The sequence below is a fragment of the Cavia porcellus genome, unplaced genomic scaffold (genome assembly GCF_034190915.1).
Source record: "Cavia porcellus strain 051 isolate PalLab524CR breed Dunkin Hartley unplaced genomic scaffold, mCavPor4.1 scaffold_1, whole genome shotgun sequence".
Taxonomy (NCBI): Eukaryota; Metazoa; Chordata; class Mammalia; order Rodentia; family Caviidae; genus Cavia; species Cavia porcellus.
In genome coordinates, this window is record NW_026947484.1 from 56,536,472 (window position 1) to 56,554,735 (window position 18,264).

General features: G+C 43.0%; 1 protein-coding gene across 8 annotated transcripts in view; it reads right to left on the reverse strand.

Moving 5' to 3' along the window:
* Cep152 (centrosomal protein 152) overlaps positions 1–18,264 on the reverse strand; it is a 76,695-nt gene that overhangs the window by 44,730 nt on the left and 13,701 nt on the right. For 6 of the 8 annotated variants that reach the window (XM_063248387.1, XM_063248376.1, XM_063248371.1 and 3 more), the window contains exons 6-12: positions 17,273–17,435; positions 15,003–15,158; positions 13,109–13,248; positions 10,984–11,184; positions 5,901–6,048; positions 3,329–3,420; positions 2,373–2,536 (exon numbers count right to left, since the gene is read on the reverse strand). In XM_063248387.1, coding sequence (XP_063104457.1) covers positions 2,373–2,536; positions 3,329–3,420; positions 5,901–6,048; positions 10,984–11,184; positions 13,109–13,248; positions 15,003–15,158; positions 17,273–17,435 — 1,064 coding nt within the window. Of the gene's footprint in view, positions 1–2,372; positions 2,537–3,328; positions 3,421–5,900; positions 6,049–10,983; positions 11,185–13,108; positions 13,249–15,002; positions 15,159–17,272; positions 17,436–18,264 lie in introns of those variants that run through there. The other 2 variants (XM_023565925.2, XM_063248401.1) reach the window with 2 other exon arrangements.

An 18,264-nucleotide genomic window follows, 5' to 3' on the forward strand; every position in this document is an offset into this window, starting at 1 on the left:
CAACATGATTGAGGATTCACAAATTACATGTTAAATTAAAAGCTGATGAATATAAAATGCAATCAATTGCATATTTTAACCAATCATCTACTAAACAATAACACTAATCATTATCATTTTAAGTGACTAACACATGCTATAGAACAGGATACACGAGGCTCTTACATTTATTATCTATTTATCAAGCTGGAGAAGGAAACAGCCTCAGGAAAGCCAAGAAACTTGCCCAAGGTCAGAGAGCCGGTGAGAAATGAAAAAGCTACAGTTCAAAACAGGCAAGACATAAATCCATGCTTTTTCATTGCACCTTACAACTTGTCTAGCACTGACGGGAAATAAAGTGTTCATGGCGGTGAATTTTCCAGATGACCACTTTATCTTTAAAGTTTAATGGAAATCTGTCTTTAAACTGCCTCCTCTTCTGCATCAGTGATCTAAGGTTTCTTCAACAACTTGGGGTCATAACTGGACATTGTATGGGCTGATGTGTAAGGTGACCTCCCTTGCCATGCTGGAACTCCAGCCCCAGTATCCCAGCGTCTCTGCTTGCTAAGGAGCAGCTGTCTGACCTGGGCACAGCAAGAACCTGGCCCAGCCCTTGTGCCCTAATTCTGCAGCAGCCAGCTGGGAAATAAGATAATGCATAGGGTGTGAATGAGCCTAAGTCACTATGGCCCTAAGAGCTTCAAGCAGTTCCTACTAAAAACAGCCCAGTCCAGTCCCTCTATTTTCTTCTCACATGAGGTTGTGACCTGTAGTAATGAGCATCTCTGAAGACAGACTGCCAGATAAATGGACCTCAGTCAACTACACAGTAATGTCTTCTTTCACAAAACTGCCTGGTCACTTAAGATTTCAACTTACTGAATTTTATCTTACAGTTCTAAAAACAGATATACAGTATGAAAACACATACCCTCTAAAGCCTACTGTAGAGCAAACTCTTCAGGAGATTTATATGTCTGTATTTAGTTGCTTAACACCTGAAACACAATACGTATTAAACACTGTCACTGAACAACAATGCAATAATGTTTTACAAACACAGATCTAATCTATGGGCCCAATAGTGTGGTGAAGGCCAAATGTACTTCAGAAATACTTCCCTTAGCCTAAAGGAACTCTTTTCCCAACATCCCATGTCTGATCCCTAACCCAAACTGAGGCAGGCGATTTAGGCATGGCTGGACAGCTGGTGAGTGGGTGTGACCTGTCAATCACGGAGATCCAGGGCACAAGCAGCCAAGCCCCACACCGGGGACCAATCAGAAAATTCTATTTTCAATTCTTCGTATGTGACCAAGCAGGTTTCTGATAGGACAGCCTAGCTGTGATGTCAGCATGGAGGATACGTAAGATGGTGGTCACTGACCTTAAGGCTCTTTTCAGTAGCCCATTTTCACTCTGCACATACTTCTTTTCCTACCTTTAATAAAAGTGAAACCTCGCTATCTTTGTTCAGGGCAACAAGAACCTGCAGAAAACCTCTAGAAGAGTCCATAGCACCCCAGATCCCATTAAAAAAAAAAACATAAGAGGGAAAGGGTAAATCCTGCTTGGTACATCAAGCGTTCACACCACACAGCACGCGGCTGCTTGGAGAGACCCCAGCTCCTTTCTGCCCGGCCAGACAAACGTAAACTCAGAGGTGGGAGGGCAGCTTCGGGGGCATTCTTTTTGGAACTGTATTCTCAAAGCCTAGCACAGAATCTTTCATGCGGCAAGTGCTTCCAGAGTGCGAGAGGAGGAATGGAAGGCTTACTTATCCATTCATCCTTTACGCGTCTAATATTCCCTGTTCTACCACCCCTAAGCTTCCCTGCCACACCCCAGAGGGAGGAAGAAGCAGTCTATCCCACCAGCTTGCTCAGAAATCTGTATTAAGCAGCAGTATAAAGACAGAATCTCCATTTTGTGTTTTATTTCTTTCATAACCTAAGCTTGTGATGAGATTCCAAGGAAAAAACAATGTTTATTTTCTCACAATCATGGATCAGTAAATGCAACGTGTCTGGTTCAAACACAGTGTTAACATAAAAACAGTCTGCCCTCACCTCGATAGTGAGAACAGCTGCAAAGCACAGTTAGAATTTCCCTTGTGTATTTTAACTACCTTAACGATCTTTTACCTTTGTGGAGCCGAGGTGTCTTTTGAAGTAGTGAAGACAGAACAGTACCAATACCTCAGGTTTCTCTGCACTTTGATTTCAGACATTTACGCTTTAGTAAAAATTACTGAAACCATACTGTTCCACATCCAAGAATCCCTCGTTCTAATGCTTCCATGCCTGGTGCCACCTGGGTACCATGCAGCACCAGCCTGAGCCACCAGGTGGGGTCTCCTACAGTAAACTAAAATATTCCCTCGGTACCTGTTAACTTTGGGTTTTTTCCAGTTGACTTTTTTAATACCCAAATCCACACATGATTCGGTGAGTTCTACGTTTAATTCTCCTTCAGAGTCACTCGGAAGTATTCCTAGCTTTGCAGCAGATTCATAGAGAGAAATTTCATCTTTCAGTTCCGTTAATTCCGCCTAGAACACAGAAGTATTGAAGATAACCCCATTACTTTCCTGTGTGAAATCAGCCCTTCTGTCTCAGATTTTAAGGACCAATAGGCAGCAGAAAATGTCTCCAAGCACGTTTGCCGTACACACGTTACCTTCTTCCCGGGGAGCTGGCACGCGTATACAATGCATCTTGACTCTTGTTAACCCTCTTCTCCTGACATTCTTCCCCCTTTCCCATTTGCAAAAATATCTCCTTTTCCCATCTGCAAAACACCTCTCCTTGTTTCCTATTATCTTTTTATTTATATTCTGGTTTCGCAAAGAGAAACCATGTGACATCTACGCGTGCGTGTCTGATTTAACATTATGGTCTCCAGGTGCATCCATTTCCTCTTAGATGACCAAAGAGTATCCTTCTTTGTGGCAGAGTAATGCTCCACAGTGTGTAAACATCACATTTCCTTTACTCATTCATCTGCTGATGGACACACCAGGTGCTCCCAACCCGCAGCTGCTGTAAGTTGAGCTGCTAGAAAAATGGGTATCCTCCCAATTTGGCGGCAAATAGCAACAGCAGTGGACAGCCACGTGAGAATGGCAGCTAAACGTTCTACACACGTGCAGATAAACTTATTCCTGGAAAAGATCTAAGGTCAGGCCCTGCGAAGGGGCAGACCTGGGCTTGCACACACAACAGTGTGGGTGAGGCGCTGAACAGCTCAGGCGGAGGCCCAACCACCTCTCCAGGCAGGGAGAAAGCTAAGATGCCAGGGCTGATGTGCCCCGCCTGCCTCGCTTACCCCCAGCTGCACTCACCTGCAAGGCCCTGTTCATGCTTTCACTCAGTGCATGCGCCTTCTGTGCCTGCTGCAGCTGGAGCTGCAGCTGCGCCGCCTCCTGGACAGAGCCTGCGGAGAGGGAAGGGGACCTGTTGAAGTCGGGGAGCAGCGCCCGCGCCGTGTGAGATGCAGGTCGGACTGCTTCAGCCTTAGCACCACGAGCTCTTCGGGGCGGCGAAGGTATCAGGGCCCCGAAGGCTGGAGCCTGATACCGCAGGTCTCTGGAGTGTGGAGCATGGGCCACGGGGGACCTAGCTTGGGCTCGCAGGAGCCACAACTCTGACCCCAGCACTCCCCAGGGCCGGGAGCAGGCTCCAACAGCCGGATCCATGGCGAGCCGAAGGAAACACTCTTTGCACTGCGTCTCTGTCCTCCCGGGAGGAAAACTACAGCTTGTGGCTTTCGTGTCTCTCTAAATGCATTTGTCGCCACCACTCCAGGCTGCACGTGGGGAAGGTTAGCCACCAGCAAACCGGTGTACTGGGCATGCTCCCATTTAAAAGGGACTCACTGAGCTTCCGCCAAAGAAAATGACCATCTCCAACAGGTGAGTGAGGAGCGCGTGACATGCCATGCAGCTGAAAGTAATCTTATTTTCAAGGCCTTTGATGGCCATGAAAGAAGCTCACCAAGAAATGTTGAAAAGGACCAGGGGTTTAGCTCAGCAGCACAAGTGCCAACCTGACAAGCGTGGGGTCATGAGTTCGATCCCAGGTACAAAAATAAATAAATAAATAAATAGTGAAAAAAACACGTAACTAATCAGGGTGCAGTGCCAGATAGGGAATGGTCCAAACTGCACCCCCACTAAAGCATACACAAGTGTAACTGAAAGCTGCGGTGACTACTAAAATTTTTAAAAATGTATTATAGTAAAAGACACACTGACCCCTTGCTCTGAACGTGTGTGTGCCATGGTTCTCGCCACCTTCTAAGGCGGTTCTGGAAGTCCTCTGTCCTCAGTGTCTCCAGCTGTGCTGTCCTGGCTCCCTTGATGTCCTGAAGTGACTTACCGTGACCCTGACAGTGAGGAGGAGCCAGGAGTTAGGATGTCAGATCTGGTGGATAAGGTGGAGGAGGACACCCCATGTTTTCACGAGCTGCCTTTCCATCATAAGGAACACTGTTCACTGTATTTTTGATCAAGACTTTAAAGACATTCATGAAAGAGAACGTCCAGAACTCCTTTGGAGGGTGGTAACCACCATGGGATTGGTGTTTTCGGAGGGAGGGAAGTATTCTGAGAGTGATTTGTGGCAATATTTAATTTAAACGTTTACCGTGTTTGTCAATCACCCAGGTGTGTGACTTGACATTAGTATTCCCAACTCAGGGTCACCACTCTTCCACATAAGGCCCCAATGGTCTGAAGTGTTTTTCATATCCCCGAACGTGGCTTTCATACACACTTAATGAACAACTATTGACTAATCTTTACAGTGTGAGCGCCTCACCAAAAGATAAGCAGTGTTTGCACAAACATTTGATTATTTTATTGCCATTTATTGTAACATCATTTTATTAAAAATAAGAAATATGATGAGATGGCATTGCATGCCTATAATCTCTGAACCCTGAGAAGCTGAGGCAGGAGGATCTCAAGTTTGAGCCCATCCTGGGCAACCCAGCAAAACCTTGTCTCAAAATATAAAAAATTTTTAAAGGGCTAAGGAATGTGCAAAGGCCTGGAGTTCAATCCCTAGTAGCACTAAATAAATAAATAAAATACATGTTGGCACAGAAAGGAATATGTTATGTATTACTTAATACCATGGGGACCATACTAGAAATCTTTTCCTTTCCTTGAGATAGGGTCTTGCTATGTAGTTCATATTGGCCCTAAACTCACAGCAATCCTCCTGCCTCAGCCTCCCAACAGCTGGGATTACAGGTGCGTACCACACCCAGCAAATCAGAAATCTTACACATGACATGACAATGTAATTCTTCCCTGAATGACTAGGTAAGCAGCTTTTCCACTGTGGGGGGTGGGAGGGACACATATTGAAGAAGTTCTAAAAAGAACATATGCCATATAAACATATGGCATATGATTAAATATTGGGTCTAAAAACACTTGCGTTTTGGAATCATTTTCAGCTTTCAGGGATAGAACTTACATTTTAGCATATATTGTAGAGTTGTTCACATTTGGCTTTAGTATATTTTCAGAAATGTATGACACATGGAAGCAGGGCATTGTCTATGCATACGCATTTCATTTGAAGAAACATGCCCAAGCTTTAATAATACTTTCCTACGAGTAGAAGGCTTGTGGGTTACTTTTATTTGATACTCTCCACTTGTCTGCATTTCTAAAGTTACTTAATAAAGCATGAATTACATATGTAACTTTTTTTTTTTTTGTACCAGGGATCGAACTTATGACCTTGCACTTACTAGGCAGCGCCTATGCCGCTGAACTACATCCAGCCCAGGGATACGTTTCTAAAGAAAGGAACCGTGCATGCACGCGCATGGCGCCGCCTGAGCCGCTGCCCCCCAGGGTCCCCGAGGCGCAGGCGCGCTGGGCCCCACGACGCAGGTACCTGACTGCAGCAGGTGGACGAGCTGCTGCTGCGTCTCCTCTAGGCTCCGCGACAGCCTGCTGATGACCTCGGTCTTCTCCACCCTGGTGGCTTCTAGGGTCCTTTCCAGCTGCTTCACGTGATCTTTTAAACGAGAGCAAAAATCTTCCTATATAGAAAAGAGAGTTCGGGACGTCATTGTCATGATGAGCCCCCAGAAATGCGAAAGGGCACGCTGATACATGATCGGATTCGCAGGCACACACAGAACCATCGCAGGCCACAGTGTCCGGCTGGGCGTCAGGGGCAAACAGCTCAAGTGCTTCCTCCTTTGTAATTATGCAAATTAGACAATGTGTAATAACATGCAAATTAGACAATGTGTAAAGCTTCCTCTGCTCTGCGTCCACTAGACACTGTTCTAAAGTTTTTACTGATGCCAAAAGACATGTATCATACTCCTATTTGCCCTTTACTCTGTCATGTAAGTGTGGGCAGACACACCTAGGCAGGCCACCCGGAGTCACACACATGTGTGTGTCTTGTGACCCAAGGCAGCAAGGACGCAGATAAACAGATGGAAACTCATTCTGTTCTGAGCCTCCAGCAGCTTACTCTGTTCGGAGTGGCCAAAACTAATCTGCCTCCTCTGAAATGCTTTTAAACTGTTTCTGCTTAAACTGATCTGTTTCTCATCTTTCTTTCTACCTTTCACACTTATTTCTCTTTAACTCTCCTGGAGGACACCTCTGCCTTGCCTTGCACATAGCAGGTCTATAATGAACGCATGAAAAATAAATGACAAGGAAAAAGGGAGAATGAGGGTGTGTGTGTGTATGCCCGCACACGCATGCACACATGTGTGACTGAACCGCGATGGATATAAGCACAAGTGTAGGAGTTCAGGTGTAGTTCAGTGGTGCTGTTTGCCTAGAAGGCCCAAGATAGGCCCTGGATTTGATCCCTAGCACTATAGAAACACAGAAGGATGGATGGAAGGATGGGACGGGATGGGATGTGTATATAGTCTATTCAAGTTTCTCCAAAGAAGAAAATGCATTTTCAAATAATGAGCTGTGGATATTCCACACCCCAAGGAGAAGAAAGCATCACCTGTCATCCAAAAAGGTTACACAGGCTGAACTCCAGGCAAGTGAGAAAGCAAGGGAGAGGGAAAGAGTGAATAAGGTCATTGGCTGAAATTTCCTGGAAAAAAAAAAACTTCAAGAAAGCAAACAAAATCATAAGAGGACTATCAAAAGAAAGCGCTCTGAAGCAGACAATGCCGGAGGCTGCGGCACCCGGCCACAGGATAAGCGGCAGCCGACAATATCTGCAGGATGCGAACACAGGCCCCTCCCCAAGAGAGACTGACACACAGCCCAAGCAGAGGAAAGGGCTTCGTCTTAACTTCAGAATCCATGTGAATTTTGTTTTCTGTTTCATAAGGTAGCCTGTGTTTACTTTAAATTTTTTCTGCCAAATGTTCAAGCAGAATGAGCTTCTGGAAAGCAGGCCGTGTTTGCTCTGCACTGCAAACCTCCTGGCACAGCGCAGGGGACTCAGGGCCAGCTTCAGACACTGGCCCTTGAGTGCAACCCTCATGGCAGCTTGTCTCGTGACCATGTGAATGTGCGTGCAAGGAGAGATGCAAGACAGCAGACGTCACGAGACTGGGAAGCAGGAGGAAGGAAAGATAAAGACAGGCGGACGAAAAACATTGTGAAGGAAAGGCAGACCTTGACAGTATCTTGACTCCATGCCATTAAACTGCGGCTGTCCTGTTGCCAGCACAGGGAGACAGATTATCCTAAATTACACTTTGAAACACAAAAATAAAGGTGAGTAGCTCCATCTTTCCATGATTAGCTGAGTGAGAAACGTAGCTCAACAATGAGAGGGGCAGACGTCTTTTAAAACTGAACACGCTGAGTGTGATGATAAGGGATGATAGCTGGAGTGTAGGAAAAATGAAGATTAAACAACACACAGAGAAGTCTCTTCACCAACAACAAAGTTTTCAAAGCAAAGTCCTTAAATACAACATGAAAGCAAAGACAGAAAAGAGACCAGATAAAGGTCATGATGGAGAAACCAAAGCCCATGAAGGTTTTGTGGTGTCCAGAACAGAGGACGGTACTATACCACCAAGGAGGTGATCCTAGATTGTTACAGCTTGTATCTCTTCGTTCCCTCAAAGTCTCAAGTGCTCACAGGCCAGGCTTTGCAGACATTGCTGATCTAGGCTGGGTATATATGGATTAAGAGTGTGTGAACTAAATTGGCCCACTAATTGGCTTATCATAGCTCTGGATGATGGAGAGGCCATGCTGGGTGTGGACAACCCTGTAATCCTTTATCCCATCCCTGGGAGCCCGGATGGAGATAAAAGTGGGAAAGGCTGACTGCTTGTTGCTTCCTCCTTGCCCTGCCATGGACTGTTTTTCCTCTGTCACGGCCTCTGCCTGACATCCAGCTGACAAAGGATTGACATCTCCACAAACTGTGAGCTAAAAGAAACTCCTCTTCCTTTAACATGTGGGTGTTTGGTATAGTGTCCCAACAATAAGAGAAGTAACTAAGACAGAGCTCTTACTGAGACCAGGACACTTCTCTGGAAACAGTCTGAGGACAGTTTCTATTTGAGAGTTATACCCTTGTTATACCTTGGAGAAAATCCACACAGTCCGAATCCAACTCAGGAGCTGAACCAGTAAAAAGGATCCTCAGTGGACCAAGTCAGCCATCACATAATCCATATATACAGTATGTTGTGCAGAAAAGATGTCTTAAGGAAAACATCACACTGATATGTCATATATTCTTCAAAGTATACTCATTACACAGGTATTTTTAAAACCGTATCATGGGTTACTGCTCCTATTCCATGGCAGTACTCTCTTGATGAATTTTGTCTTTCAATCGTAATTACCCATTCTTGATCAACACTAGGTCTTGAGAGCAACTCCCCAACTTGACCAGAGGGAAAAGGAGAGGAAGAAAGAGAGGGAGAGAAATCAACTGAAATCTAACACACATTTAATTATGAAAACTGGAAACCTTTCACAAAACCAGGAATCAGGCAAGGATGTTCCTTCTCCCCAGTGCTTTGCAACATCATGCTGGAATTTCAAACCAATGCTGCGAGGCAAGAGATATAACACAAGGCACACAGATTTGCAAGGAAACTAATGTGTGATTATAGCAGTGATGGGATCCAAGGTTAAAAAATAACCAAACATTTTCCTGAGTACCAACCAAAGCAGGTAGAATTTCATACGAAAACATAATATCATTTACACTGACAGCTCCAAAATGGACCGCTTAGGTGTAAATCTGCAAAACTGATGAAATCGGTAAAGAATTTATAAATGGACAGTGATTCCAAGTTCATGACAGGAATACTTAATCTATCAAAATGTCACTTCTGTCTAACAGTATGAAGTCAACACATCCCAATCAAAAGCCCAGCGGGGTATCTGTGGATACAGATAAGCTGAACTACAGAGTGAGGGTGCAGGGTGCAGGGTGCAGCTGAGACACTAGAGATGCCTTCAGCCTGGCCCCAGGTAACCGCGTCTCAGGCAGCAGAGGGCAGGCAGCTCTTCAGTTAACCTACAAAGCTCGTCCTCCTGGCTGTCCAAGAAAGGCCACCCGTCTACTTTAACATGACAGTGCCACCCTGCATTTGCCCAAAATATAAACAAGCCTGTACCTAAATACATTTAAAAACATAAAATTGAAATTAAAGCATATCTCAAAATCTGTTTACATATCCTGTGGACTTTTCTGTAACTTGGCATAGTGTTCATCTTTTCCCACCCCTGCATATGTCCCACAAAAATCAAATGCATACTATTTTTCTATATAAAAGGGAGAAAAACATAATTGGTAAAAAAGAAAAACTATAAAGACACATATGAAAACAAAATGGTAGAGGCATAATTATTGTCAGTAATGTAACCTTCTATGGCTCTACCTAACAGCATGAAAAATTAAGAGTCAGCTACGTGAGTCAAAAATAACAAATCAGGATGAATGCTATGGTGGTAGGGTTTCACGTCTTATTTTCCCCCTTACCCTTGGACTATATTAATTCTGAAATGACATTAGGGTGAATTTTGAACATTTATTCATTTAAATGACTATCTACGGTTTTAGAGCACATGTAAACCCACCACCTCATGCAACTTCAGTTATTTTATTCCCTCTGGGCAAAAATAAGTGATGAAAATATGCCCACGTTTCAAATCTCTATTGAGTTTAGATCAGATTTCCTTTTCTATTTTACACAGTACACCGCTGGTTGAGTACCCTTCACCCAAAATGTTCCAATTTTAGAGTATCTGCATAAACATAATGCGGTATCCCAAGCAGGTGACCCAAGCCTAAATATGAAATTCACTTACGTGCACATCCGCCTTACACAGATGCTGGCCCAACAGCTGTTTTACACAATGCATTAGTGCACACGTGTTTTAACTGCAACGTGTCACACAAGGTCAGGGGTACAATTCTCCACTGAGCCACCATGTCAACTACATGGGGTGTTTTGGACTTCAGTTTCAGGTTGGGAATTCTCAGCCTGTGTTCTCAAAATTAACTCTCCTGAAGCCAGGGATATAGCTCAGCGCACAGTGCTTGGCTGGTAAGCACAAGGTCCTGTGTTCAATTCCTGGTCCACTGCCACAAAATTAACTGTTCCCCTGAAAGCCATTCCCTAGCAGTCATGATTGACGGGTGAATTCCCAGATGCTGGGAGGTCTGTGAAAGGCTTTCTGGGGGTTCTGATCTGGGGCCACTGGCCGCCAGCACACACATCCCTTATATACGGGACCTATTCTAGGACAACATGAACAATATGCACAAATACCTATGAATAACAGGCCAGTAATGGGAGCCTGAAGGGACCACTAACCAGCCCCGAGTTACACCTGCAGGACACGGTTACAGATTCAAAAACCACTGGCTTTGAGGTTTCACTTACAAATGAATATCTGCTAAAAACCTCCGAGACTTCTGTGTGAGTAACTGCAAACATCAGCTACCAAACATCACCAGCCTTTCCTGCTGGGAACAGCTGCTCGTTTGAGCTCATCCTAACCTGTTCCTTAAGGGTGGCGACTGTAGCGTCCAAAGTCTCCTGTAAGGACGACACCTGCTCTTCATACTTCTCCTTGAGGCCTGCAACGATGCTCTCATGCTGCTCCCTGGCTCGCTGCAGCGACTCGGAGTGACGGAGGTCCAACAGTTGCTGCTTCAAGCTCCCCAGAGCCATCTCGGTCGTCCGGGACTTCTTGACCATCTGGAGAACACACAGGCACCTGCACTGATGGTACCTTAACTGTGCTTGACATGGACTTTAAACACAACCATCCTCTACTAAGAAGAAAGAAGGGGTCCTTGCCCCCTTCCTTGAAACTTCGACTCGTGAAACTGCCAAAGGTCATTTGCTAAAAACAAACATTTTCGGGAGTTTTATTTGAGACAGGATTTTGTGAGGTTGCTTTGAACTCCTGGGCTCAAGCAAAGTTCCCGCCTTAGCCTCCACTCTCAGGCAGCCAGGACCACAGGTATGTACCACCATGACCCACTAAAGATAAAGGCCTGAAAGCACAGTTGGTAGTACAGGTGACATCATGGCCCCTAAGGAGTTTCCTAAACCCCCAAATCTGTGAATGTATTATACCACAAGACTAATGAAGGTTAAAGCTGCAGATGGAATTAAAGTTACTAATCACATGATGTTAGAACACCATTATCCAGGCTTGGTGGCACATGTCTATAATTCCAGTGCTTTAGGAGACTGAGGCAAGATCACAATTTTAAGGCTAATTGAGGTAACACAGTAACTTAGCGAGACCGTCACAAAACAAAAATTTTTTATAAAGGCTTTGGGATATAGCTCAGTGCAAAAGCCTTTGGTTAAATCCCCAGTATGAGACAGGGAGAGAGAGACAGACAGACAGACTGACAAAGAAATTTAAATTTCAAATGAGGGCTATCCTTCATGGTACTCCAGACAGCCTCCCACGACTGCTCAGTAAATGGTAAAGGACATTTTGCCCCAGGCACAGCGTTCTGAGTACAGTGGCCCCTCTGTTCACAAACTTGATTCTTGCCATGATTCTGGTCACAAACCAGGTTGGACAAGAACTGAACTGAACTCAGCAGTTAAGTTCAGTGTTGACCTTATGGGGAAATCTGACTCCATCCTTGTCCTGTTGGGTTTGTGATGGGATCATGGTGAAAATTGATGGCTCACCACAGGGTAGGGCCAAAAATGGAACTCCTCCCCAAATTCAACAGCTCTCTAGCCCATCCAATTAAAGTGTGTGCACCACTTCAAAAAGCGAAGTCTAAAGAATAGTGCTCCACACAGTTAAGCTCCTCCAATAGTTTCCCTGATTAAGGACCCTGAAAGGAGTATTGGGGTCAGGAAATTTGGATTCTGATCCTTCCTTAAACTGGCTTTGCGCCCATGGGTAAGGTATTTTCTCTAACTCACTTATGAAATGATAAAACAATGCCCTGGTAATCAAAATCTCAAGATTCTAATAAAACATGAGAAGCTGACTTGCAAGATCAAGACAAGAAAATGGAAAATGTTGCAAATATTTGAAGAATGTTAAGGGTAGTCCTTGTGTGCCAATTTCGATACACACCATAAAGCTAAACATGACTGATACTATCAGAGGAGGAACAGAAAAAATACAATAAAAAAAATACACACACACACACACACATACATACAAGGCAGGTCATTTGGAATCAACACTCAGCACACACTGCCTGGCACATGCTTGGTGTTGGGTACCAAGGTGAGGGGAGCCCAGTGACACCTCTACAGTGCCCGGGGTCCATCAGAACAGCGGTGAGCACCTGGCTTGAGGAACAACGCAGACTTAGGAAAAGAAAAGCTGTGGGCAGAGGCCGACTATCGAGATGGCGGTGAGCTGTGGAAAGGGCATTCCAGGGAGGAGCTGAGCTTCACAAGGGATGAGACTGCGGCCTGCAGAGTTCGAGGGGAGAAAGGGGAAACCGAGGCTCCGTGGCCTCTTGGTGCTACCACTGCCCTACAGGTGAAGTGGGGGGTCGTGGGAAGGCATTAAGCAAGGGAACAACAAAAGCGGTTCTAGAAAGATCACCCGGATCTATACAGGCCTAGTCTTGGAAGAGTTTCATTAAGCAAATAAAATTTTCACCATATAGAACCTTAAAATAGTTACCTTTTCTTCATTGACTTTTAAAGCCTGTATTTGGGTCTCCAGTGCTTTTATTTGTGCTTCAAGCTGTATCTCCCTTTCTTTCCCATTCTGTAAAAGCTTCTGGGATTCTCGAAGGCTAAGGGTCACACCATCTTTCTCATCTAGGGCATTAAAAACGTTTTTATGAATAATATGTTGCTATGCAGGGACTGTACTTGGCCACAATCTCTATCAGATATGTAAGTGTTACTGAACTAAATTCCTTTCACACAACTAAACTTTAATTGATGAGAGAAAAATCAGAAAAAAAATGATTAAAAAAATACTTGAATGACAAAAAAGTATTTTAGAGAACCAGCACCACTGCCTTTAAAACGTTCTCTGTGTCTCCTTTGGGGATAAAAGATTTCCTCATGATTTCAGCATTTGTTTGAGAAGCTATATAGATGGAAGAAATCCTTGCTAATCAAAAAATGTATCTGAGTCCCCTGGTAAGCAGCTGTGGCTCAGCAAGCTGCAGCCACCCCAGGGCGAGAACCACCAGCGTCTCCTGAGATGCACGGCATGTTGGAACTTAGGGCTGGGAAACCAAGCAACCAGCCTGCCTCCCTGGTAAGTGGTAGTGAGCCTACCGGCACATGGGCTGAGAATCAAACATCCCACTTCCCCCCATACCCCGTTAGCAAATGGGGACCAGATATCTGAGCATCTTTTGGGAGGTTGACCATATGCAATATAGCAAATAAGGGGGATTCCCTTCTACCATCTCTTTGAAGGCAAATATTTTTACCACTGTTTTGCTTTATTCTAATTACTGGTATTGCTCTTTTCAATATTCTGTTTTGATAAGTTCTATAATGTTCTGTATTTTGTTTTATTTTGCTATACCTGATTGAAAGAACAACTATTGTGAAGATAACGAGATATACTACAGTACTGTGAAGTTCTGTACCAATTTCACTACACTGTCTAAATTGGCTTTGTTCTGTCTTCTGTTGAATTTTACTACCTTCAAATTAATAAAATTTTTTTTAAAATGTTATCTGAGGACTTGCAATGAACTCTTCAATTCACTCAATCTTAAATTCTTCCCACAAACTTTCCTATAACAGCTTACAAGCGCTCTCAAATTCAATGTTATGGGCATTGCAGAAAAAAGAGCTTTTCACTATCAGTTTAATTTGAAATGAGCTGGAGTTCGGTCACAAAACTGTTCTACAAATCAAAGTCAGACATTGACCAAAACTAGAGCAGGAAGAGAAAACAACTGTCATGCACACACATAGCTGCTCTGCCTCATCACGCCAAGGTCACACAGCTACGACAGCGGTTCTGGGTCCCAGCCTCCTGCTGGGCTCCAGCTATTCTGCAGGCTAACAGTCCTGCATTACAGACCAAACAAAGCATGCTGGGAAGGAGAAACTTCACCCAAGGTAACCATGAGGGGGTCAGCAGCTTGGTAGGGCGGCTTGCTCTCTGCATAGATAAACAATGGTCATGAATCTACCAACCTAAGAGAAAACAGGAGGGGGCAGAACAAAAGGAAAGAAGAAAAAGAAGTAACACTGGGACTGCAAAGTAGTCTTTCTGGAGGGAAGTGATCCAAGCAAGAACTCAGAAGTCCTGGGTTTAGGGCTAGGGATTTAGCTCAGCGGCATAAGTGCCTGTCTTGCAAGCAAGCAGTTGTGAGTTCGATCCCCGGTACCGATAAAAAGGAAAAAGACAAAAAGAAAAAGAAGTCCTGGGTTTGTTTTCCTCTGTCTGATTCACTATGAGCCTCTGACTAAGGAAAGTGAGGTCATCAGAAATGAAAAACACAGAAAGACAAAACATAAAAAAGCAAAAAGGTTACTAGAAACTAGCTCTGCTGTGGTTCATAAATCACACTTACAGTCTTACACTCTTATCATCTTACCTTTGATTATCAGAAGTTGGTGGTTCAGATATCGAATTTGACGTTCACTTTCATTTAACTTTTCAGTCAGATTGTCCAGTTGTCTCTCTTTTGCTTTGTTGAGAACACGAAGTTGAACAATCTGCACATTCTCTGCACAATCTGCTTTAGAGAGAACTTATTAGATAAAAAACATCAAAATATAAACGTATGGTCATTTAGGACCATTTTTCAAACGGTAGGTATAACTTCTTAGATGGCCATAAAATCAATTCCATGGATCATAATTAGCAGTTTTTTAAAAATGAAGACAGAATAAGAACATTTCAGAATACATCATGTAGTTAAGAAAAAGTATTTTGCAAAAGATTGGTTGCATTTATTGTGACAGCTAGGCTGTCAACTTGACTGTCTTGAGAGCCCTTGAGGAATTAATAAGCTTACTCTGGGTGTTTCTGGGTAGATTGTGAGATGGGATTTTGGGTCCTTTGTGTGGTCCCAGCCCCTTCCTCTCGGGTGCTACCCCCTCCTGCTCTGCTTCCTGGCTGCCATGAGCTGAGCAGCTCTGCCCCGCCCCCACACCCTTCTGCCATGAGACGGTCCTGCTCTGGAGCAGCCCGCCATGCACTGAGTCCCCTGTAACTGTGCGCCACATTGAGCCTCTCTTCTTTCAAGTGCAGCTGCCAGGTGTTTGGTTCCAGCACTAGGCACCATGACTGATATATTTACATACATTTGCTTATATTGATTTATAGTGCAGACTATAACACAAGGCCAACAGCGAACTTCCTATATGGGTCACTGTGACCCATATAGGACTGAAAGTTCTAGTGTAAGCCTGAAACATTACCAGTGTAGTCAGTTAAAAGTCAGTATATAGCTGTAACAGAAGAGAGAAATATGCTCTCATAAAATTAAGAACAAGAAAGCCACGTCAGCATCTATGGTATCATTTTGAAGAAAACCTCTAGGCAACCTTCTCCAAATATTTTATCTTTATCCAGAGTGGGAGATACAACCTACTTACACGTAGGTTGGCAAGTACATGCTGTACTAACTAATGAATACAGTAATAAAGCACTTTGAAATCATCTTTCAGAAACAAAGTCATAATGACTGGCAGTTCCACTAGATAATGATAAATATTCTTCATCTGTTACTAGGCCAGTAGCCCTGTAAGCTTACAGATAGATGTACTTAGACGTTTTAGCTTCTTGCTAACAAAACAATACAGTCCTCTTTTGAACAGACACAAGGTTAAAAAACTTGAAGACCGAAAACTGTCACAGTCAGCCTCTTAGGCCTTCAGCAGGACTAACCCAAAGACACAGTCTCCAAGCTCCATCTCTCTTCAAACTCATTTTTAAAAAAACTCTTGCTAAGTAGCTATAATCACCAGATTTGATGCTACCACTAAATTATCTCATGAACTCCAAAATGTCCAATTTAGGCAACTGTATAACCAACTTAAAAAAAAAAAATCACACTGGCCCTTCAGCATGTACAATGATCAGGAGTTATTTAATACGTCAGAGAGCATGACAATAAAAGTTAGATGCACAAAAACACTAATTCTGGATAATCACTATGCAAGTTTTGACCTTTTGTTGATACCAAAGCATTTCACATAAAATTCTGTAGTAAAAAGTACTCTCTTACTGTCATTTATACACACACTCTACCAAAAATTAAACTAAAAAACACCAGGAGACAGATCCAGGTCAAATTCTGAGTGTAAAGTAATTTATGTCACAGTTGCTTAATTAGACTAAATTGTAAAAGTCAAAAGAAAAGTGAAGACAAGATTGGCTGATCTATTATGTTTTAGTTCTAAAAAAAAAAGGAAAATTTGAGATTGATGAGAAAACTATATTTGTTTGCACAGTGGACCTCAGTAAGAAAAATGTGAAAATCTTGAAAAGTCTTTACAAACTAGAATGACTAAGACACACACAATAGTTACAAAAATTTCTTCTGAACATTATGATGGAAAATGTCAAATATATGAGAATCACACATAGAATACCTGTAAATTCAGCTTCAATGCTCCCACCCAACACTTATTACTTTCAACAACGTTAAGGAAACCATAGGCCTCTTCTCAGTTTATTCATAAAAACATCACTATATATATATATATATATATTTCTAAAAACAAGGGCTCATTGAAATATCAATTACGATCCTATTGTCCTATATAAAAAATAATAATTCTTGAACACACATACAAATATCTACCCAGGGTTCAAAATTTCTCCATTACACCATAAAAATAGAAATATGATACCCACTGTCATTAGCTCCTAAAAATTGTTGTTGCAGGTCTTCAAATGTGTCACTTTCTGCTATCTCCTGGGCTGGCGGGCTATTCTGGACAGAAGGTTGATATGGTTTATATATCACTTTATATGGCTCCAATGCTTGACTACTGGGACCTTGTGTTGAACCAAATTGCTATTGAAATACAACACATGAAAATCACAAAATTACAGATAAGAACCTTGATTTGATGCGAAAGAAGCTAATTGTGGGTACAATTTTTTTAATACATACCATTACTCAAAATATTATCTATTGTTACTTAACACTTAATTCCTTCATTATAGTTTTGCACACATAATGGAGCCAATCTTGCAAATGAACCTCAAGAAGTCCAATGGAGGAAAAAGAATTCCAATAAGATTGGATGTCAGTACTTTATTGCAGGGATGTAGAGGATGCCCACATCTTGGGAACATAAAGGTGTAGGTGCTCAGTAATAACACTTGATGCAATGCCTCAGATATAATAAATATTAATAATTTGTGGAATGAATACTATTCCCCAGAGATAGAATTAAGAGAAAACAGCCACCTTTGACCCCCAAAATCACCCTGTCACCAAATGACCCAGAAGAGCAATGAGCAAAATGAGGCACCTGGTCATCAGACAATTCTAAGAAGCAGCTACCCACATCCTGAGGTGTTGCTTTGTAAACTCCCACAATAAAAACAAGGGTTTTTTTTTTTTTTTTTAACATTCCTCCTGTCTGCTATCACGCTGTACCAAACAGATATCAGCTCTGGCCTAAATGTTATGAATGGTAAGAAAATTGAGGAGGCTGTAGTCTATATAAAATTGCTGTTTTAAAAACTCTATCAAGGGGGCCGGGAGTTTAGTTCAACAGCATAAGTGCCTGCTTGGCAAACTCGAAGTTGTGCGTTCGATACCCAGTACCAAAAAAAACCTTTTAAATTTAAAAATTAAAAAAATAAATAAAAACTATATCAAGATGCCTGCACAG